The sequence below is a fragment of the Pungitius pungitius genome, chromosome 10 (assembly GCF_949316345.1).
Source record: "Pungitius pungitius chromosome 10, fPunPun2.1, whole genome shotgun sequence".
Classification (NCBI taxonomy): domain Eukaryota; kingdom Metazoa; phylum Chordata; class Actinopteri; order Perciformes; family Gasterosteidae; genus Pungitius; species Pungitius pungitius.
In genome coordinates, this window is record NC_084909.1 from 12,643,640 (window position 1) to 12,666,543 (window position 22,904).

General features: G+C 42.6%; 1 protein-coding gene across 1 annotated transcript; it reads right to left on the bottom strand.

Moving 5' to 3' along the window:
• Positions 1-366: 366 nt before the first annotated feature.
• On the bottom strand, positions 367-22,680 carry tmprss3a (transmembrane serine protease 3a). The gene is made up of 12 exons (XM_037489164.2): positions 22,639-22,680; positions 22,048-22,273; positions 20,695-20,808; positions 19,372-19,488; positions 13,758-13,881; positions 11,403-11,522; positions 11,145-11,191; positions 4,102-4,267; positions 3,230-3,396; positions 1,917-2,012; positions 1,672-1,814; positions 367-788 (listed from the first exon to the last, which is right to left on the bottom strand). Exons 1-12 carry the CDS (start codon positions 22,678-22,680, stop codon positions 606-608), a joined length of 1,545 nt encoding a protein of 514 aa, XP_037345061.2. The 3' UTR covers positions 367-605.
• Between the last annotated feature and the right edge of the window lie 224 nt (positions 22,681-22,904).

Here is a 22,904-nt window from a genome sequence, read left to right on the forward strand (position 1 = left end):
GATCGAAGGATTGTGAGCCTCTTCTCTCTGAAACATAGAAATGGACAATTCGATGTGGATCGTAGTCAGTAAACCGTTATGCATGTTTCTCAAACATTGACTACTTTGGTCTACTTTATCCAAGTTTGACTTCAGAAGTTTGAAAGTCATCCACGGCACAAACCACTCATTCTTGAGTATTTTAAATGGGACTAAATTGCAGTTTCGCTATCTGAAAACTTAGTCATGTCTGGACAGTTTGCTCAATTAACTTGATTGGGACGTTTTACCTTAACGATTGAAATAGTATAACTCTGCTCACTATGATCTGTCAAACTAATGTCTTAGTCTTAGAATATGGACCAATCCTATTTCAGTAGGCTCGTACAGATAGGCGTCTGGCTCAGTACTTTAACTTTGCTTTGGTTCTCTCCCATTGTCTAATTGTTGATTTTGAGGCTCTCAAAGACATTTTGAGCCCTTTATGAACCATAAGTCAGCCTTAGCCCATGGGAATTACCCACAAGTAATTGCAATGTGACGATCAAAAGGGGATAATGGCCCTCAGACTCTCACACTCAATCACTGACATGGGGATGTCTGTTAAGTCCCTGAGGGTTCAGGGTTCAGGAAGGACATGCTGATTGCGTACTGACCTCCATCTGCTGGCGGATCCAGCTGAGTGCCTGTGTGATGCGCGTGTAAACGCCTGGCTTATTCCTCATAGCACAGCCGATTCCCCAGCTGGTCGCACCAACCAGCTTCCATACAGACGAGTCCTCACAGGCCAGAGGACCCCCACTGTCTCCCTGAAGAAACACCAACGTCTCACAGCTTCATAAACTAATGAAACATACATTGTTACATGTACTATGGTTATAAAGGGAGATTTGTGTGAATTTTGAAAGATGTAATTTTATTTACACAACGTTTGGGAAGTTAAAGTTTTGTTTTGGTTGTATGGAAAACTAAATGGTTGTTTTTAATGACATTGAAGTGTTTATTAAAAAATGAGATTTTTGTCAATGCAGGTCAGCTGCTATTTAATATGTACATGTTTAATTTCTGTGTGGAGACTACAGGTGAACACACCAACGCCGTTATCTGCTTGATGACCAAAGTGTCATCTACAAACTTTACAACAGTGTTCTCTCTGCATTTGAAGCAGTTGTGAATTTACAGCGCCAACAGGAGTGGTGCAGCACACAGTTCCACTTGTATGTTTGTCAATTCTGTCTCCTGTTTGCAAACATTATTAAATAAATGTCCTGTTTGATGATTTTACACCGGTGTTGAGTACGAATTTTTCCTATAGTTTACAGGCTTCATGGTGAGATCGTGTGGAATCAATAAACAACATGAAGGTGTTGATATGTTCCCCATGAGTGGGGAATGAGTGGCGACAGTATCCACTGTGGATCAATTGCTCATTATGCCATCTGTTAAAGGTCCAGGCTGGCTGCGTTGCTGTTATTGATGTGCAGGAGGAGGACGTTATCAGGTCCAGCAGCTTTAATCATATTCTTTCTCATCAGGTTTATCAACAGTGGCCATTCCTCTGGAGGCGGAGCATAATGATTGTATGTCAGTCTCCTGAGTGGCAGAACCCCTGAGATGTGCCAGTTTTTACAGACTAGACCCTGACACAGCATTCAGGGCCTTTCCTGAAACCTTTATGAAGACCATGTGTACCTGACAGGAGTCAGTTCCTCCCTCTAAGTATCCTGCACAGATCATCCAAGAGGAGATGAGGCCCTGGTAAACCTGCGGCTGGTTGCAGGTCTTAGTGGAGAGCAGGGGCACCACTGCCGAGCGCAGAACCACACTGGTCTCCCCTGAAAAAATCATGTGATTTCAAGTATTTATTACATTACTCCCATTCAAGAATGTAGTTGTATGCAGCTGAAATAATAGAGTACAAATCCACTGAGACTCACCTTCATCCTCCGTTGCTCCCCATCCAGAGATCCAGCACATGGTGCCCTCCTCAAACTCCTCCCCAAAGTTTGGCAGGCAGATGGGCGCCACAAAGCCTATATAGAAGGATGTTGACGACCCACAGGGACCAGTGAGGATTATTGTCAATGCAACTTTCCAATTAAATCAATAAAAACATAAAGAAACAAGGTTTCAAACACTACTTGCATCAAAACTGTACTCAACAATGAGTGCAAAACAAGTGATTGAGCACTTACACATTAAAATACGGACACACATTATGACAGAAATCTGAGAGAGGGAAGAGGGCGAGAGCACTCGTCTCACAGAACTGAAACACAATCAGATAACAATCTGTAGATTGACGTTAAAACTGGCTTAAGCTGAGGGGGATTCTGAAGTCTATATGGCGTAAAGCACACTCAGCAATGAGCAACACACACATGATAAGCACGAATGGGTGGCTATCCTACCGGACAAAGTGGGCAACAATTTGTTTTGGGGTATGTGTTTAGATCGGTGTCTTGTTTTATTCTAATTTGCATGCTGATGTAGCCTTTATGTTATTCTGACTGTATTCATTTAAGACTTGTGTTGAATTGAAAGTGTTGTGATGGGTTCAACCTTCTATGTTGCCATTTTATATTTAACATAAAATTCAGACATTAGATCCTCTGTACATGCTGGATTTCCATCAGATTAAATGAAAAGTGAAACGGGGCTTCGTATATAATATTATTCTACTGTTTTGTTTAAAATGTGAGTTGAAGCAAAAATTATGAAAGATAATATTTTCAGATGTGTAAACAGGTTTCATAGTTTTACTGCCTTCTTTCAGTTCCTTAATTCCTTCCAAAATGACCACTTTGACACTGGACTATTTTTGCCTCTTATAAACAACAAAGGACGTTAGCTCCATTATTAACCCTAGCTTGATATGCTAACGTCAGGTATAAATCTATTGCCTGGTGTGGGGCTGGTAGTTATGGAATTAGTGGGCATTGACTGTATTTGTTTTGAATATTTTAGAGCATGTTTATATTATTAAATATAGATTTGGTTCAGTTCAGTTCCATGAATGCTTTGCCTCTTTAGATTTATTCTGGCTTTTTAACCTAAAAGGGTTAAAACGGCTTTATCACTGAATTGAACCATACTTTGACGTGAATTGAAAGGGCACCTCAGATAATGTGAATCTTGGGTCACTTCTGAGTATGTAAAATTGCTGAGATGCATTTGTGTGGATGGACAAAGAACAGAATATTGTTTAAAGTTGAGTATTCAGCAAGATATTGAAAAAGAGTACCAATACCATTAAAAGCCAGTGTTGTGGCCAGTTTCATCAGCGCAACATCGTAGTCCTCTCCTGACCCATAGCCTGTGTGGTATATAATCTGCTCCACTGCCAGAGACTGAGCCCCGTGGGTAGGCTGCTCCGTCAGCCCCACGTGGACCACCCACATGGAGGGGTATGAAAACCTGACAGCAGATGATTCAGGGAAACACAATGGCAGTATATTTGAAGTCAAATTCTATATGATGGAGGTTATATCTGATGGGGGTCATTGATACATTTCAATCAGCTGCTATCAAAACATGCTTTTAAATTCATGATTGTTTTTTTGTAGTTCTGAGTAGTTCTTAGGAGTTCCAAGGACTGGTTTCCTCTGAATCTCAGATTCTCAGGCCAAGGACCTACAATTTCTGCCTTCCCCATGATTAGTATTTAGCTGCAGAACATATTTGGGCGAAGATCAACTGTGACCCCTCCTATCCGAAACAACAGAGGTGATAGTATCCCTTTAAGTATCCCTTTGTAGTGTCTGTAGTTTTCCTCTAGAGGTCCATACAATCCTATCAATCCTATCTTGCCATTGCTCCTAATAAAGTGTAATTGGGAGAGAAGGAGATTCAGATGAGCATATTCCTCACATTATCAGTTCCTCTCTTTTAAAGGCTGACAGCTGCAAAATGAGAAGACACTTCTTCTAGAGGGATTTTGTCGGCAGATGTAAATCCCTAACCCTTCTCAGAATTAGGTGATTAGACAGAGAAGACGTTTATACTTTTCCCTGTTAATCATAGGGAAGTTTAATTAGATACTTTTCACAAACTAGTAGGTCATATTCTTTATTGCACAGTAAAACATTTCATTTGTAGATTGATTGAGTTTAAGCAACTCACCCATACACACAATGTGCTGCAGTTAGGACCCAGCGTGATGTTATGACGGAACCTCCGCACACGTGTTTACTATTGAGGTGGAGGCTGACCTGCCAGGGAAACTGACCCGGCTTGGAGATGTTACCGCCAACGATACGAGTGTTGTACTGCGGTCTGGAACCGCACTCTGAGGACAGATGAATGGGGAGTCATAGGTAGGCTTGTGCACCTCTAAAGCATGAATGCAAAAACAGTAATTCACATGCACTGGGTGCATAAGGTTATTGTGGTATTTCCCTACAGCTAGATCTGATTGCAAAGTATAATTTGATATGGTCATCCCTAGAGAATTGGACATCAAGTGGCTACGGTGTGATGAATTTGATCCAAGATTGTGAAGTGAAGTAATGTGGTCAGTACATTTACCTAAAAAAAGCAACCCACTAGTGGGTCGCGGACCCGTTTGTACTACGCGGGCCATTAAAAAAAAAAAATTCATCCTGGGATTTTATTTTGAAGGGACTTTCTCTAATGCAGCGGAGTGTCGGTGTTTTTCCATGTTTCAGTCAGCGCGGCAATTAGAACGCAGAAGCACCCCCCCCCCCCCCCCGTCGACACCGCAAGTACCCCCCCCCCCCCCCCCCCCCCCCCGTTGATCGATCGATTTGGGTTGCGGCTTGTCATGAAGGGGTGATGGTGGGTCCCGGAGCCAGACAAGTTGAGAACCACTGCCTTAGAGGGCTGCAAACAAAATGTTTTGTTGTCTGATGTTCTATGTTAAAATCATAATCTAAAGGAAAACATTTAAAACCGTTAGAGCTTCTGACACAAACTAAAAAAACAGCTCTGTCTCTTCTACCTTGTCATTTCTATCTCTCACTCCCCTAATTCAGTGCATCTACTAGTCACAAACCCTTGATCAGCTACAGTTACCTGTGTAGCTGACTTTCCCGCATTTTCTCTTTGACTGATTTCCCGTTGCCAGCGCTGCCTGACTTGGATTACCTCGCCTTGCTCCTGCCCCGGTTATTCACCCAGCCGTATGTCTCTGACCACATCTTTTTCCAGTGACTCTACATCCAATTGTTTTTGTCTACAGGAAATTAAAGACTCTGTTTTGAACTACCTTCTGCTGCCTTGTTGTACTGCTTCTGGGTCCGTACCTCAGAAACCAGAGCACGAATCCAGTAGAGGACACCACCACCCGGTGTGCGGCGAAAACTGTGGTGGTCGTCAAAACCACAGAGGTTAACTAGTCCCTGACCAATCAGAACCAGATCCTCAACACCTTGACCACTCAGGTACAGCAGCAGAAAGTACAGAAGTAGAGAAAGCACCAGGGGGGAATTTACTGTGAACCACATAACAGGGAGAGCTTCCCTGTGTTGAACGGCGAAATGAGATTGTCATACTCCTGCCTCCGCTTCTTCCAGTCCTTCTGTGACAAGTTTAACCCCGACAAGACCGAACTACTTTTCTTCCCTGGAAAAACCTCGCCCACTCAGGACACGGAGTCGTTAACTTCGACGACTCCGTGTTGACGCCCACTCAGAGTGCCAGGAACCTCGGCGTGACACTTGACTCCCAACTCTCCCTGACTGCCAACATCGCAGCGACGACACGATCCTGTAGATACACGCTCTACAACATCAGGAGAATACGACCCCTTCTCACTCAGAAGGCGGCACAGGTACTGATTCAGGCGCTTGTCATCTCCCGCCTTGACTACTGTAACTCTCTGCTGGCAGGTCTCCCAGGTACAGCCATACGACCACTGCAGCTCATCCAGAATGCAGCAGCTCGACTGGTCTTCAACCTTCCGAAATACTCCCACACCACACCACTTCTCCGTTCTCTTCACTAGTTACCAGTGGCTGTCCGCATCCAGTTCAAAACATTGGTACTGACGTACCATGCTGTGAATGGATCGGGACCAGTTTACATCCAGGACATGGTGAAACCCTACATCCCAACCCGCACACTCCGATCTGCATCTGCCAAGCGGCTTGTTCCTCCCTCACTGAGAGAAAAGCACTCGGCAAGATCGCGGCTCTTTGCTGTCCTGGCTTCCGGATGGTGGAATGAGCTCTCCGATGACATCAGGACTGCAGAGAGCCTCTACATCAGGCCTGGCCAATCCGCGGCTCCCGAGCTGCATGCGGCTCTTTGCCTGGTTTCATGCGGCTCTAACGTTCATATCGAAGTTTGTGTTTGTGTTTTTTTAATGTGCGTGTTCGCTTTGCTTGAGTTCAATACGGTACTTTTGCCAAACGCGCATGCGCGTTAGATGAAAATACCGCAAAGTTTCCCAGTAGGGACAAGATCTTTTAAGTAAACAATTTGTGTCGAGTTCGCCTTCAAAGTGGCAGGGAAAAAATGCACAGCCAAACGAAAAAATATGAAGATGAACACAGGACGTTTTTAACAGAATGGGAAAGTTTATATTTTTTTGTTGAGTGTAATGGCAAGCCATTCTGCCTTATATGCCAGGCGTCAAATCTTCAGCGCCATTTCAGCTCACTCCATGCTAACATCGACCAGGAATTTCCAAAAGGAACTGAACTTCACAAGCACAAGTTGCTCACTTTGAAAAGCCAGGCAGAAAAGCAGAAACAGTTTTTCCACAAATTTACGAAGTCCTCAGAAACCGTAACGCTTGCATCGTATCAAGTGACTTGGAACATTGCACGTTCTAAAAAGCCATACAATGAAGGGGATTTCGTAAAAAAATGCCCCAGTGACGTTGTAGAAATCTTGTCTCCTGAAAACTACAAGCTAAAACGAATGGTATCAGAAGTCCAGCTGTCCCGCCACACTGTTGAACACAGAATATCGGACATTAACACGACTATTGAATCACAGTTGCACTCTGCCCTTCGAGCATGTGAGTATTTTAGTGTCGCATTGGATGAGAGTTGTGACATACAAGACAAGCCTCAATTGGCAATATCTGCACAATATGTGTCAAACGATTGTGTGATCAAAGAAGAACTCCTTGATATTGTGCCATTAAAAGACAGAACCCATGGCATAGATGTGAAAGAAACAATGATGGCTGTATTTGCGAAAGCAAATCTGCCCATACAGAAACTAACTGCAATGGCCACGGATGGAGCGCCAGCCATGATCGGATCTGTGAACGGGCTTGTGGGGCTGTGCAAAGCTGACCAAACATTTCCAGAGTTTTGGAATTTTCACTGCATCATCCACAGGGAGCAACTCGTGTCTAAATCATTGAAGTTAGACAACGTCATGAAGCCTGTGATGGAAATCGTCAACTACATCTGTACACATGCGCTTAACCACAGGCAATTCAAGAATCTCATCGCTGAGCTGGATCAAGGGCTTTCAGGTGACCTCCCGCTGCACTGCACTGTGAGGTGGCTATCAAAAGGCAAGGTACTTTCTCGCTTCTTTGAGCTTTTGGATGCCGTGAAACTGTTCATGGAAGAGAAGGACAAGGACTATCCCGAGCTCTCGAACCACGAGTGGATTATGGATTTGGCCTTTTTGGTCGACATGCTGTGTCACTTGGACAGACTGAACCTGACCCTGCAGGGTAAGTTTAAAATGCTGCCTGACCTGGTGCAAAGTGTGTTTGCGTTTGTCAACAAACTGATGCTGTTCAAGGCGCATATTAAAAAGGGAGATTTAACGCATTTCCCCACTCTGATAAAAGCCAGCGGGAAAGTCACCAGCGTCGCCCTGAATAAGAAAAGAGCTAGATATGCAACACTGGTTGAAAACCTGCACGAAAGCTTCGTGACCCGGTTCCGTGATCTACAACTGAAAAGGCCACAGATTGCATTCCTCGTTGACCCATTTAATGTGGAGACGCACTGTTTAAAAGCCCCGATAGTCACAGATGAGGTTGCGGCTGAGTTGGAGATTATCGATCTTTGTGAGGAGGACCGACTGAAACCTGCTTTAAGGGAAGGGGCCATTGAGTTCTGGAAAAGTGTGCCAATGGAAAAATACCCCAATGTCAAATGGGCTGCGCTTAAGATACTGTCAATATTTAGGTCAACATACGTCTGCGAGTCTGTGTTTTCTACCATGAAACACGTGAAATCAAAGCATCGATCTGTTCTGACTGACACCCATCTGAAAGAATTGCTTCGAGTGGCAACAACTGAATACAAGCCAGATTTGAAGAGGATTGTTCAAGGCAAGGAATGCCAGAAGTCCCACTAAGCAACATACATAGTAAGAGAAAAAAAATATATTTTAATTATAATATTTTTGTTTGTGGACTTGGTTGAACTGAGAGTTTGTGTGGGTGAGACAGTGCACACAATGTTCATTGTTGAAAATGACTGGCCCGTGGTCTGTAGAAGTCAAGTTCTGTCATTATCATGTTGGTGTGTGACATTTACAATAAATCTGGCTAAGCAGAGGTCTGTGTGTGTGTGATGAAGTGATGAGGTGATGTTCATGTGTGCCCATGTGTATGATGTGGCTCTTTGCGGTAACACAGTGAAAAAATGAGGCTCTTAGGCTCTGACTGGTTGGCCACCCCTGCTCTACATCTTCCGTCGAAAACTCGAGACACACCTTTTTAGACTAGCACTAACAAATGATAGCACTTAAATTGTACTTATAATGGCACTTTTCTATAACATGTTTTGAAACTGCTTATTTGATGAAAAATGTACTTGTTACTTGTTCTTCTGAGTTTGTATCTCTATGTGGAAATGCACTTATTGTACGTCGCTTTGGATAAAAGCGTCAGCTAAATGACATGTAATGTAATGTAATAAAGTTGCGCAAGGTTTTTGGAGGGGCGTCTAGAAGACCTGACGTCACCGGAAGACTAATGAGGCTTCAGCAGGGCCACCGTTCTGTCACGGATCATGCCATCGATCAAGGCACGATTAAGTTTGTGAAACACAGACACCAAGTGTTACGCAGAGTTGCTCGGTCTAGCAAATTACGTCAAGGACAAACTCATCTCTTTAAGTTACTCCATATGGATTTATCGAGATTACTATGTGTTTGGATCGCCATATCCAGGTCAGATGGTTGGCAAGGCGTCATGGCCCTACCACCTTGCCTTTGGAGCAGGTTGACTGTTCGCAGGGGGTTTCAATCACACTCATTCTCTCGGGACCAATCAGGAAGTAACTGCATGGGGAGGGGGTTTGACCTCTTGACCACGTTACTCTTTGTTGCTGGAAGTACATTTCCGCTCTGGGTCCTCTCGGGTTCGCGGTGCAGTCACGGTTGTGAAACAGGTAATGCAGTGTGCTTAATTATTTGTTACCTAAAGGCCTTGGTTGTGTTGGGATGGGCATTACAGCGTGTATTGTCTTTTGCAGTGTCTCCCTGTTACAAACCCAATCTTTCCTTTAACGGAACCGGGTTAAGTGTTACTGCTGGTAGGTTGGACAAATCGTTCTCCTCTAATATTTTAATGAATGAGTGTTTAAGTAATCGGCCGTTTTATTGTAGGCTCTGTGTAGCTGTACTATCGGCACAGCCGGTGTACTGGTGCGGAGCTCCCTGACGGGTATGTATGTATACCAGTGGCATCGCTAGTATTTTCTTTAATCATAAACAGTCAGACAGGTGGTGGTGTCTCTCTCCGGTGTGCTCTGTTTTCCCCCATTTGGTTTAATTTGAGTTTTGTTCACCGCAGTGTGTGTGTTTGTGTGTTCACGTGTGATTGGGGTGACCCTTCCCTGAGACCCCACACCCCCTCGACCCTGTCCCTACACCAGTAAGGCCTCAGCACTTACTTCCCATATTTAGTAGGTCTGGTATTTTAAATTTGATGTTTTAGTAATTGTATTAAATAAAATCATTGTTTTAACGGAACTACGTCTGTGGCTCCATGCATAAATCGAACCTGTGTGTTTTCTGTATTTTAGTGATTTAACCATAGTCAAATCCTATTCTCGTGGTGAAATTCCCCAGGTGGCGTTGCCGGTGTCTTCCTTGGGTCTGGGTGTTGATCTGGCCAAACAGGCGCTCCACACGAAAAGGGTCCCACTCGCCACACCTTCTTCATCCGTCCTTTCCGGAATGCACGCCGGCTGTGCAGCTTCAAGAGGATGAACCCAACACAGGAGTTGGGGGTAATCTGTCCCAGCGCTCGGCCACTGACCAAAAGATCCAGCCCTGCGCCTTTTTCTCATGTTGGCTTTCCCCCGCAGAGAGGAATTATGACATTGGTAACTGAGAACTAATAGCAGTAAAGCTGGTTCCCTACAAAGATGGTTGTGTACTGAATTGGGGAAAAAAGCATTCAGTTTTTCCGCCCCATCAACATGGAACAATCTCCAGGCTGAACTGAAATTGTCTCAACTTTCATCTTTTAATGTGTTCAGACGTCTCCAAATGGACAGACAACAAAAATCTATTGAACGGTGCCTCTGCTTTTGACCATTTTTTTCTTTGTATTTTAGTTTTTAACTTAATTTGTATTGTGGTTTTACTCATGTCATGTATATGTATTTTATGGCTGTTTTTTAACGACGTGTGCTGCTGCCTTCTTGGCCAGGTCGCCCTTGAAAATGAGATCTCTATCTCAATGGGGCTTTTACCGTGTTAAATAAAGGTTAAAGTAAAATAAAAATAAGTGTGGACCAACCACAAGAACTTGGAGTTGTAAGAGATTAGATTCCTGACAGGCCAGATGGTCGTTATTCTTCACCCGGTTTAACGTCATGCTCATCTGGGAGATTGGGGAATGGGGAATTCCTTTATGTTCCGCAGGACCCTTGGTCCGACGTTCTACAGGTGGCTCACTCCACTAAACTTTGCTATCATACCCAGGCATCCAAAAGACACCAGGATGTCTTCCGGCAGTGCTTCTAGTGGGTCTGACTAAACAAGGACACCAAAGAATTCGGCTGGAGTCTAAGAAGCTGGAACGAAAATGTATTTGTCTGTCTTAGTGGGCAAGAGACTCAACATTCTTACCTTCATACACTCCAACAAAAAGAGAAATGAAGAGACAACATACAGTAGAAGCATGCAACAAATGTTCCTCTTGAATCGATTTGAGATTGTAAAGAAAAATGAAAAAAGCAAGGTTCACTCAGTCTCCATTGTTTTCTCACCCAAACATTTCACAGTGGTCACCCTCCTGGAGCTGCATTGAGTCTTACTGTGGATATGAAATCACAGAGAAACTCAGCAAATGTGGACCAATAACACAATTTCAGGTGTTACTGTCCATGACAGATGATGCTGCGGAAGTTCAGATTGTAAAACCCGCAGGCAAATATGTGATTTTATTTTGAATTAAAGTGTCGCTGGTCATTAGCATTGTTGGTTTGCAATGCTTTTTAATTCTTTCAAATTAGGATTTGTTCTACCTGAAGGTTGTGGCATTCTGGAGCTGAATTATCTGTGGCTGGCTCAGGTTGATGGACACCAGGCTGTATTGAAGGTCCTGCTCAATGGAGGTCAGAGAGACGAAGAATGACTCCATATACCTGACGGACACACAGCAACACAGACACAATCTACAGCTGATGATGATGATATGATTTAAGATGTTCACGTTGCACATTGCTGAATCTCCTAAAAGGTTTTGCATTGCTAAGACGCAATATCAAAATCTATTGCCTTCCAGTCCTTAAAAGGCACAAAATGGTTTCTCACTACTCTTATGGCAGTTCAACTGTAAAGGTAAATGGTCTGTACTTGTATATCTCTTCTCTAGTCTTTTTACCGATCACAGCTCTTTAACACTACATCTCTTCAATTACCCATTCCCACACTAATGACAGGAGCTACCATACGCAGTGCCACCCTTGACCATCCGTGAATAACATTGAACACACCGTAGTCACAGCTACAGGAGCGACGTTTGGACCCAAAGATCCTCTAACCGTGCTCTCCACTCACCCAAAGTACCACCTTAAAAATAGAGAGCGGGACTTCCTCCTATGTTTCCATACACCTTCACCTGAATTGAGTGTTCTGAATTTATTCTAATGCAAGTAGCCATTTATTGCCGTTATTGAAATGATGATCCATTTTATATGATATTCAGCAAACTTCAAATACTAACTTCTTGGCCTAAAATGGAAACATGAAGGGATCCCAAGGTGTCAAAAACAGAAAAGACCACACCAGAATTGTCGCCAACATCAACCATCTACCTCAACCAGGGAGTACTTCCTAAATTACACAAGGTCCTCTGCTTCTACCATTCCTGTGCAAATAGGGCTTCAAAGTAGTAAAAAAAGTGTTTTGACATCTTATGGGCTGAAACCAGGTCTGATGTCCACTAAACACTCAGTATTAGGGTGACTGCCAGAGGTGGGATCAAGTCACTGTTAGGCAAGTCACAAGCAAGTCTCAAGTCATTGCCCTCGAGTTTCGAGTCAAGTCGAGTCAAAGACGAAGCAAGTCTCAAGTCGAGTCACAAGTCAAAGCCAACAAGTCTCAAGTCGAGTCACAAGTCGTACCATTTTAGTTTCGAGTCATTTCGAGTCCTTTTATTATAGTGGGGACGGGGAACCCTGGGTGATGGTGCGCTGCCTCACAGACCTAGACTACGAAGGGAAGGGTAATGGTGGATCGACTGTGACTGTGTTATAGTACTGTAACGCTCACCCCAATGCTGCAGCGTAAATAAGGAGGCGATGACTGGCTTGCAACTCCGCTGCATTTATTTATATAAAACAACTCAACTTCGGTCACTGTTGGCCGTCACCACGCCGAACGAACACTTCCGCATACACGGCCCCCCAAAACTCGGGTTGTCTCGCGTAACTACAGCTGGTAACAGTGCATAACGTGAACACATGCAACATCTGCATAACTGATTAACTAATAACTTTAACTCAGCTCATTACACTACTTTAAAACGGACGTTGACATAATGTTGGCGAGGATTTCCATCGGAGTCTGAATCCGGGTTCAAAAATCCCGATTTTTGTAACCATGAACGAGCTGTCTCGTTGATACGGTCAAATGGACTGCAGTGATTGGATGTCGTGCAGGCAGCGCGCGCTCTCTGCATACAGGTGGCGCACATTTTTATGACAGATGCAGTTAAACAGAGCGGCGCGGTGGTGTGAAAATGTTTTCCCCCAGTTTTCATGGGAAGTAGCAAGTCTTCTCGAGTCAAAAGGCTCGAGTCCAAGTCAAGTCACGAGTCATCGGTATTCAAGTCCAAGTCGAGTTGCAAGTCTTTGTACGTTTTGTTGAGTCGAGTCTCAAGTCATTAAATTCATGACTCGAGTCTGACTCGAGTCCAAGTCACATGACTCGAGTCCACACCTCTGGTGACTGGTAGCGCCATACAGGGAAGGTTTGTCTTCCACACACAGTATATAACAAGACAAACTCATAACAACGTCAGTAAAAAAGCAGTACAGGATATCTTGTCTTAGCTTTATAGACAGCTGTTTTAAAGTGCACACCTCAAAATCAAATACGTGGATGGAAAAGTTATATTGTTGATCATTAGTATTAGTGTGGCAACAGGTAAAGGTTGACCTGAACAACTGGTATGTTGCTAGGGACATTTTATATATGTATTATACATGAATGAATAAGTTATGTTGCTGTGGACAGATGGGGACAGTCCAGGACAAATCAAATCAAGACAAGCTAAACAAAAAGGGGGTCTTAAATCACACTATAACATGTGAATAGAGCTGAGATAGTGAGAAGACAACGTGGAAAGAAAATGAGGGATTTGATCCAGTCAAAACCTGGAATGTCCCAGCTGCTTGCAGGCAGACATCCCCAGCCAGTTGTTCCAGCCCTCTGCGCACACTGTCCTCCATGCTCCCCCTCTCTGGACCTGCAGGACCGAGCTCCTTCCACTCAGACGCACTGAGACGCAGAAAATACAACAGATGGAGTTATGTTAAGTGACCAGGAATCAACAATTACATTACATGTCATTTAGATGACGCTTTTATCCAAAGCGACTTACAATAACTGCATTTCCACATACAGATACAAACTCAGAAGAACAAGTAACAAGAAAGAACAATTTCGTCAAATAAGCAGTTTAAAAAAAAGGTGCCATTATAAGTACAATTTAAGTTCTACAATTTGTTAGTGCTATGGTTTGCTCGTGTTTTAGTCAAGGTCAAGTCAGTCAAGTCTAAAGAGGTGTGTCTTGTCGGGGTTGATCTTCAGGTGATGAGCGGACATCCACTGGGAGATGTCAGTCAGACATGCAGAGATCCGTGCCGCCACCTGAGTGTCCGAGTCGGGGAAAGAGAGAATTACTTGGGTGTCGTCGGCATAGCTGTGATAGGAAAAAACGTGCGAGCGAATGACGGAGCCAAGGGAGTTGGTGTAAATTGAGAAGAGGAGGGGACCCAAGACGGAGCCCTGAGAAACTCCAGTAGTAAGAGGACAAGGTTCCGACACCGATCCTCTCCAAGTTACCCGGTAGGTGCGACCATCAAGGTCCAGAAGGATGCGGACGGAGGAGAGAGAGGCAGCTCTAGCAGCGTGGAGTAGCTCCGAGACAGCGAGGAGAGCAGTTTCTGTGGAATGGCCCGCCTTAAAGCCTGACTGAACGGGGTCAAGGAGGTTGTTACGATGGAGAGTTGGTTAAAGATGGCTAGTTCAATAGTTTTGGACAGAAAGGGAAGAAGAGATACCGGTCTGCAGTTGTTTTCTTAAGAAAGGTTGAGGGTGGGTTTCTTCAAGAGTGGGTTAACTCTTGCCTCCTTAAGAGAGTTGGGGAAACAGCCAGATAACAGAGCATTGTTAATGAGACAGGTGAGCCGAAACTCGTCCAAATGCAAAGCGACGAGCACTTTGACACCCTAATCAGGCAACAACAACTAGCAGTCAAGTTAGCTTGAAACTAGAAACGGTAACAGATAAAGCAAGTAGCAGTCAAGTTTCACTTAAAAACAGCAGAAGCAACAACAAGTTTAGCAGACTAGCTTAGTTAAAGAAAAGATACTCAATCCGATTTCAAGTCTCCTGGATGTCTGAAGATCTGGTAGAAGAGATGCACACTGATTAGTTCAAGTCCAGAACTCCGAATATAACCCTAAAATCATTACTTACTAGATATCTTCGTAGCTTTTAACTGTGTCTCGCATTCTTCTTCAAGTATTTGTGCTAATTTGTTGTGGAAATGAATCATTTGTATCGTGTGACCTCGGTAACACCCTTTGGTTTTGTAATAACACAGCCCAGCATGCTGTCTACCGACTCAACTTGCCACATGACAGCGACTGACAGTTTATAAAACTGTTTGAGTTGGATGACTGCTATCTTTTGTTTAGGACCTTTGGAATCACTTTCTAATAGTGCATCTACCTACTGTATGACACATGGTTTACGTTTCAGAATTCAAACCAATTACTTAGAGTTAGAAAAAACACTATGACTGGGTGCTTACCAGTGGCGGCTAGTGGTAAATGTTCTAGGTAGAGCTATTCAATATATTTTAGCAAACATTCCAGAAGGATTTAGCGTAAAACCATAAAGGTATGAAAGAAGCTATACCAATTGATAGATCAACATTTATTGCAACACAAAAATGGTGGTAAATAAAAGTTTAACAATCTTTTTTTGTGTCACTCATTGACAATTTTCTATATCTTGCTATATATAAACTGAGACCAATGCTGTAAAGCGTGTCCATTAGGACGGGACCATGAAGCTGTGGGAGTATGAGTCTGGCCGTAAGATACAGAGCTGGGACTTGAAGGAGCTGGACGATACAGCCGGCTCTGAGGCACAACACAAGGTAAGTGTGTCCCCATCCCACCGTAGCCGGTTTCATGGTCCCCAAAGATGAGTCCCACTGACTGATGATTCCCTGACTTTTCTTCTTGCACCAGCCAGGAGTTTGCCATTTGTGGAAGAAACTGTTAGTGTGGCGGGAGAACCTCAGCCTCCTGCCGGATACAAGGGGCATAAACAGTTTATGTCCGGGGTGAGAGGGGTCGGCTACAATCTTTCTATTCCGCTTCAAGGTCCCGGAAGCAAACAAATCCTAAACAGACGGCAGATTGCAGCCGATCACCCTCTCTGCAGAGCGGATGACACCCTGCAGCCTGCCCTTGTCCTTGGCTGTGGCTGCAGCGTACCACACGGTGATGGAGGAGCAGAGGATGGCTGTGTAGAAGTGCACCATCATCGTTTTTGGCAGGTTGAATTTCTTCAGCTGCCGGGAGAACAAGAAAGAACAACCTCTGCTGGGCCTTCTTGGTGATGGAGCTGATGTTCAGCTCCCACTTGAGGTCCTGGGTGATGATGGAGCCCCAGGAAAGGTCCAGGAGGAGGGGGTCGGTGAGGGTCGTCAGGTGGGACAGGACTAGCCGTTTAAAAGACTTCATGACTACAGAGGTCAGGGCGACGGGCCTGTAGGCATTCAGTCATGTTATCCTGGGCTTCTTGGGAACAGGGATGATGGTGGAGGATTTTAAGCAGGCTGGAACGTGTCATGTCTTCAAGTAGGTGTTGAAGTTGGCAGTGAACACCGGAGACAGCTGGTCAGCACAATGCTTCAACACTCAGCCTCTCGGTGACACTGAACAAATTCACAATCACATCACCCACATATATATTATACCTATTGTGACAGAGTGGCTCTTTCCACTTCAATCTACCTGTCTAGTGGGTTGGTCTAACTTAGGTGGCTTGCCACCTATGCACCTCCAATCACGGTGGGGTACCCAGCTGCAAACAATTATTCCCCGTCGTTGTGATCACAGGGCGGGGCCCCCCTGGAGAGTATATGTATGAGTGCATCTACCTTTGGTGGGTCTTTCTTACTGCTTCTCGGGGGTACAATGTTTGCTTGGGGTTCCTTTGAGACTCAACGGGTCATGGCGTTTGTGGGCTTTTGGCTAAGTTTTGGTAATATAAATTGCTAAGCATTGCTTGGTGGTAGCTGATGCTCCTGTCTGCATAGTCAGCCGTGGTTTGGAGATTGCGGCTCAGGGAGCGTGTCTGCATGAAGTGGGTGTGGCGGCTCCTCATTCTGCGCCATCGACGGCACTCACCAGCCTGTCAACTGAGTTTGGCTTGAAAGAGCGTCGTTCTTCAGCCTTGGCATAGTTACTTGTGACACCATATTCCTACGGTAGGCTGTCTCACCTGTTACTGTGATTGCAGTTATTCTGGCCAGCTGTTTTAGCGATCTGTTAATTTGAATGTGATCTGCAGCCAAGCGGCATTGTCATGATGCATCGCTGAAGCGCTACGGCTGACCAGTGGAGGCAAGCCCCCAAGATATTGCGGAACCCCCCCTCCCCCACTGCTGTTCTGTCTGGACTCGTTTTGTGAATTAATCATTTTTTTCTTTGTTTTTGTTTGTTTGTGTGTGTGGGCCCCGTGGCCGATATTTTGTGTTTATTGATGGGTTTTCTTTCTTTATTTAAGGAACAGGAGTTGCTTGGGCTGCTGGTAAGAGTGGTTGGCTGAGCCTGGTGGTGGCGATCCCCTTCGTTTTCATTTATATTATTTCATTATATATTCAGCTGTGTGGTTTTCTTTTATTTTGTTTGGTTTTCTTTGCTGTGACATTAGGGACCGTCCACCCCCCCCCCCCCCCTTTCCTCAGGAGTCATCTCTGCCAGCGAGCCCTCAGTATTCTGTCCCCTTTTCTTGGTTTGGTTTATTTCTTTTTGTAACATGGATGACTTTTTCCGTTGTTTTGGTTTAATCGTGCATCAATTTATATATCCTATCAATCGTCTCGAGACTGTATTTTAAGAATGATGTAATTATAAATAAATGTGTAAATTTGTATAATGGAATCACGTCCAGTGCCGGTGTTCGAATCTGTGTCCTGTTGTTGACCCTAAATAGGTGCTCCATGTTATTATTTCCTGGGGTGAAATTCCCACAGGTGGCGTTGCTAGCATATTAATTTAGATTATCTGGTCGGCCGACATTGCTACACTATGTGTATATATACAAGGGATTGGAATCAACCTTTTAAGGCTGTAAAGTGAAAGACTTCACTGGAATACAGCACGGAGGACCCTGCATCTAAACAGAGTGGTGAGATAGCGTATGTTCTATGGATTAAAGAAAAGTGGCGTCACACCACGCTTCTACTTGTTGTAAACTGTTTTTGCTTGGCTATTTATTCATCATCCGTTCTGAATTGAGTTATCAATCTCTGACACTGATGGGAAATGGAGTTTAAGTTATAATTTTGTAATGTTTATTTATTGCACTGTAAAAAAGATCCTCTTTTTATGGATTTTTTTACAGTAATTTTTGTGTTTTTTTAAATCTATGTGCAAAACTCGGTAAAGATAAAGATATCTGAAAATTAACAGTCCAACTGTAAATGTAAGTATTATGCTAATAATGGCAAATGAAATGTTTATCTCATTTTTTTACAGAAGAAATACTGTAATTGTTCTAGAGTATTTTACTGTTTTCTTAAATTACATTCAAATCATGTGAAATAACGGTCAAATGACTGCCAAACATAAACCGTGAAATAACTTAAACTCAAATAAAGTGCAAGAACCATTAATTTACAGGATTTTTCCATAACAATTTTACAGAGAAACACATTTATTTGATCATTTCTCCACTAGTATTACGATGAAACACCTTTAAAAGAGGGCATTGTGTATATATATATTATTATTATACATGTAAACTGTATAGTAATACTGTAAAATAATAGTGGTGTACTGCAAGACCTTTGGTGATATCACTTTATTGAAAGTATTTGATCGTAAAACGTAGAAAATCAATCAAATGATTTCACTGCAGAATATTTAGTGTTTCTCTGTATAATTGTTAAACAAAATTCCTGTAAATTTATGGTTTTTCGCACTTCATTTGAAATTATGAAGTTTTTTAGCTTAATTTTAACAATGATAATATTTCATTTTATTAATATAGCGCTTTTCAAAATACTCAAAGGCGCTTTACATGGTTAAGATAAACATAAAACACAGCATTACTATAATAGCATATCGTTTTAAGGTTTTAGTTTGGCAGCCGCTGCTACTAGTCATTTGACTTTTTTTCTTTTCTTTTTTTTACAGTGTTCGAGAATACAGAGGGCCTCCCAGCTTTTTTTATTGGCCGCAATGTTTGCCTAATTGAATTTGTTACAGAGCAAACAAAACAGGGTACTTTGTAAGAATTTGCCGAAGATTGTTTATCAGTACCCTAAATTGATGTATACATTCTAGAAAGAAAAGGAAATCTTCACCTGAACTCCTAGATGAACAATCAATATTTGGAATGTGATAATATATCTTATTTGAGCTGTGCAACAATAATTAGCTGACATTTGTATTATTCATAATGGACTGTGATATGTATTTATCTATGTACGGTATATATATATGTGTGTGTGTGTCTCACCACAGCCAAGCTCATCCTCTCCATGGTCACAGTCCACCTCTCCATCACACTGCTGCGCCAGCCTGATGCATTTAGCTGATGAGCCACAATGAAACTTCCCCACACAGCTCAGACCCACTGTAGATACACACAGGCAGAAACAAAGATGCACATCAAACCCAAATGCAATGACAAATTACTAATGGTGTTACCCTATATAAAGACATGGTGTTTATGAACAATGGATGATGTTCTGAGCTTTAACATGAAGACCTGTATGAGTAATGTCCACCTAAGGAGACAATAAAGTCACGCTCAGGCTTTGTCTTACTATCCAAACGTATTAGCGTTGTTGGTCTGGTGCATGTTTTCAGTGAATGTAAGCTTGTCCCACTGTTTAGCTCAAAGCGGACTCTCTTTAACATCTTGTTCTCTTTTGGGGTTTACTGTTTTATTTCGTCCCTCTCATTTAAGCTAAGTTCACTCCCTGCCCTTGTGTTTTTCCCACATGGCTATTGACCAACTGTTCCCAATTGCGCCTTCCGTCCCTCGAGTATTTAATGCGCTGCGCTCCTCAGTGAAGACTTTGTGGTTGTTGGACACAGTTTCTTTTAGAGGAAGAGGTTGGAATTTTGTTGGGAAAAGTGAAATGGGCGAATTGTGCCCGGAGAGCAGTCTATGGCAGTCTGTCTGAGGTTAATTGTTGTACACGTGCAGCTACTAAGTTTAATAAATAACCTTTTTAGTGTACTCTTTCTGCTCACATGACATATCTGACAATCAAATTAAAGCTGGAAGTTAGACAATGTGTCAATCACTGCACTCTGAAGGAAGGAACAATATTATTTGAATTAAAGGCTGTGTAGTGGCCATTTGTCCTACGTATCCTTGATCAAAGGGCCACTGATGCACCTAGTTTGACTTCTTTTACACAGAAAAAGAGTGTTGTCCAGGCGGTGTTTCCGCCAAAATATCACCAAAAAACATAACAAAGTGAGCTGCTTTCCTATGCAGTTCCAATACACTGTTAACTGTTTCACAGTTTTACCCGTTTCACTGCTGTAACTATAACTGGTAAAAACGTATTTATTGCCCCGGTGCATGCTGGTCCCACCTGGCTATGCCCTTAATTAACCTCCAGGTGCCCACAGCAGTACCCAATTAGGGATCCAATTACCCAATTAGTGATTCAGCTACCCAAACAATCAAGAAAAATATATTTAAAGAATATATAACTAAATTATAGCTCCTACAGGCTGGATTAAATATTGTTGGAGGAAAAGCAGTTCAACTGACTCCAGTAAAGTCAAACAGACAAAGTCCACACAATACTGAGCTCCTTACCTCCAAAGCCAATGCCAAGAGCAAGAATGACTACCACAATGAGGCACAAAGCGATCAGCAGCTCCAAGCGTTGGGCCAACAGTCTGCTCCTCCAGCTTTTCTCCAAGTCATCCTCTATCATGGCAAAATCCTTTTGTTAAGACATGTTGCCCACAGCTCAAATATCAACAAAACTGGGCAACCTCAATGAAAAACGCTTTTGACATTAGATTTTTATAATTCAGAAATATAATCCATGTGCTTCAATTTTAATGAAGTAAACACATTACTTTACAATGTGTTTTTTGGAATAAGATTGATTAGGTTTTGGATATACATACATAATACTTGTTATTGGATACAATCATTGTTAGATGTGGGTTTCTATTTTCTGACATTTACCTAAGTTAATCACTTCCTGCCAGCTTTTATTTTGTAAGTGTCTTTTTATGTTCTGAGTTCTTATTATTTATTGACTTAACTTTGAAAAAAGAAATGTATGAAATCGACAGTGCAGACCAAAAGTAAAGAGTTATTAATATAATTATATTCCTCTGCAATAGGAATGTCTTAACGGTCAAGCACCTTGCTTGAACAATATATTTTTGTTTAAGTAATACCGGGTGATGTTATGTATAGCTAATTGACAAACTGTAGTTTAGGCTAATGCTAGGTTTCATCTTAAACATGTTGCTGAGCAAATATAAATGCGAGACATATTTAATTAATGCTCATATGAATATTTTAATGTAGTTTTGAATAAATGTTAACACTCGTAAGCGCTCATTTGTGTTCTAGTTGTTGCTCTTGCAGTATTTTCTCAAGAAACGTGTGTTCATCAAAATAAAAGGTTGACGGATTAACATGAATAAAGGTCCCTGGGAACATCTGCACGCTTTATCCTTGTCTGGTTCGGGTCCGCTACAGTGTGCAATGCAGAGAGAAGAGGAGACTAGTCAACACTAAAATAAATAACATATGGCTCTTTAATAGCGTGTTTAATAAAATAAGAAGGTCTAGACCTGTTCTATAGAAAAGGGAACCTTAAAGGACTTCTGTTCGCATCTGATGCTATGTAGGAAATAAAACCTTCAAGACCCTGCCCCCCCCCCATCCCCCCACCCTGCTACTTATCAACATGATTCCAGAGCTGGAAAACCTCCTGTATATAATATAAATGCAATCTAAAACAACTGGAACCGAGCGATAAGGGCTGGAACATTTAACTCATTCTAGAAGACCCAACAACTATTATTCTGATTAAAAGCAGTGGGTCACTCACATTATGTTATTTCAAGCATATCACACTGTAGCTGTGTGCTGTGATCTCTATCCATTGTTTCATAGTGTACCATTAACTTTACAGGGTCTCACCATTGATAAATGTCTGCACCCTAGTAATTGGCATGGTGAGGCTAGGTGTAGCTGTAATTTGTGGGTCTTCAAGTTTGGTTGATTGTTTCTCTGATTGGACAAAGCTGTCAAGGGGGCTGATGTTCAGTGTGTTGGGGGTCTCAACAGTGGGGAGGTCTTCCTCCGTCACCGAAACCACCTCTATGCTGGAGGGGTCCGGTTGTTGGGGTCTCTCTGTTGTGGGTTCCTAAATGAGAGCAAAAGAGAGGAGAATGGTCTATATGACGAATTCATTTAATAGCATGCATCTACATCTCATGAATACGAATAAGATTTCCAGAACGTATTTATTTTAACAAACTTCTTGCCTAAGGAAATATTTAGACTAAGGATGTGAATACTAGGCTAACCTGTACTTAGTATTTTGGGGTAATTTAACTGTATTTACCTTACCATAAGCAGACATGCATGCAAACATTTCGAATACAACCTTTAAAATAGACATTTTTTACTTTTGGACATTTTGTGAAGAAGAAAAAAACAGGACAGCAAGCTGGCGGTAAAATAACTGTAACTAACAATACACACACACACACACACACACACACTCACTCTCACTGTCTTTCGTTTAGCTTTACGCTTTCGTGTATCCATGGCGATTTGTATTAAATGTATATCTTTCTGTGTTTTTTCGCTTAGATTTCAAAAGCTAGCGAGAAATAGACACGGTTCTATCCAATAACATCATTATTGTAAACAGCAATAATGGTTGATGATTCGCGAGGCGTCAGTCAGCCAACTTTCTAACATTAGCACATTAGCCTACGTTAGATAGCCATACATTCTTTCAGCGCACCAAAGGCACACGTTATCATTTA

Coding starts and splice junctions, on each gene's coding strand:
- tmprss3a (XM_037489164.2), bottom strand. CDS start 22,680: ATGGATACACGAAAGCGTAAAGCTAAACGAAAGACAGTGAGA. Junction 11,192..11,402: donor CAGAATGCCACAACCTTCAG/GTAGAACAAATC, acceptor TCATATCCACAG/TAAGACTCAATGCAGCTCCA. Junction 1,815..1,916: donor GGGAGCAACGGAGGATGAAG/GTGAGTCTCAGT, acceptor TGATTTTTTCAG/GGGAGACCAGTGTGGTTCTG.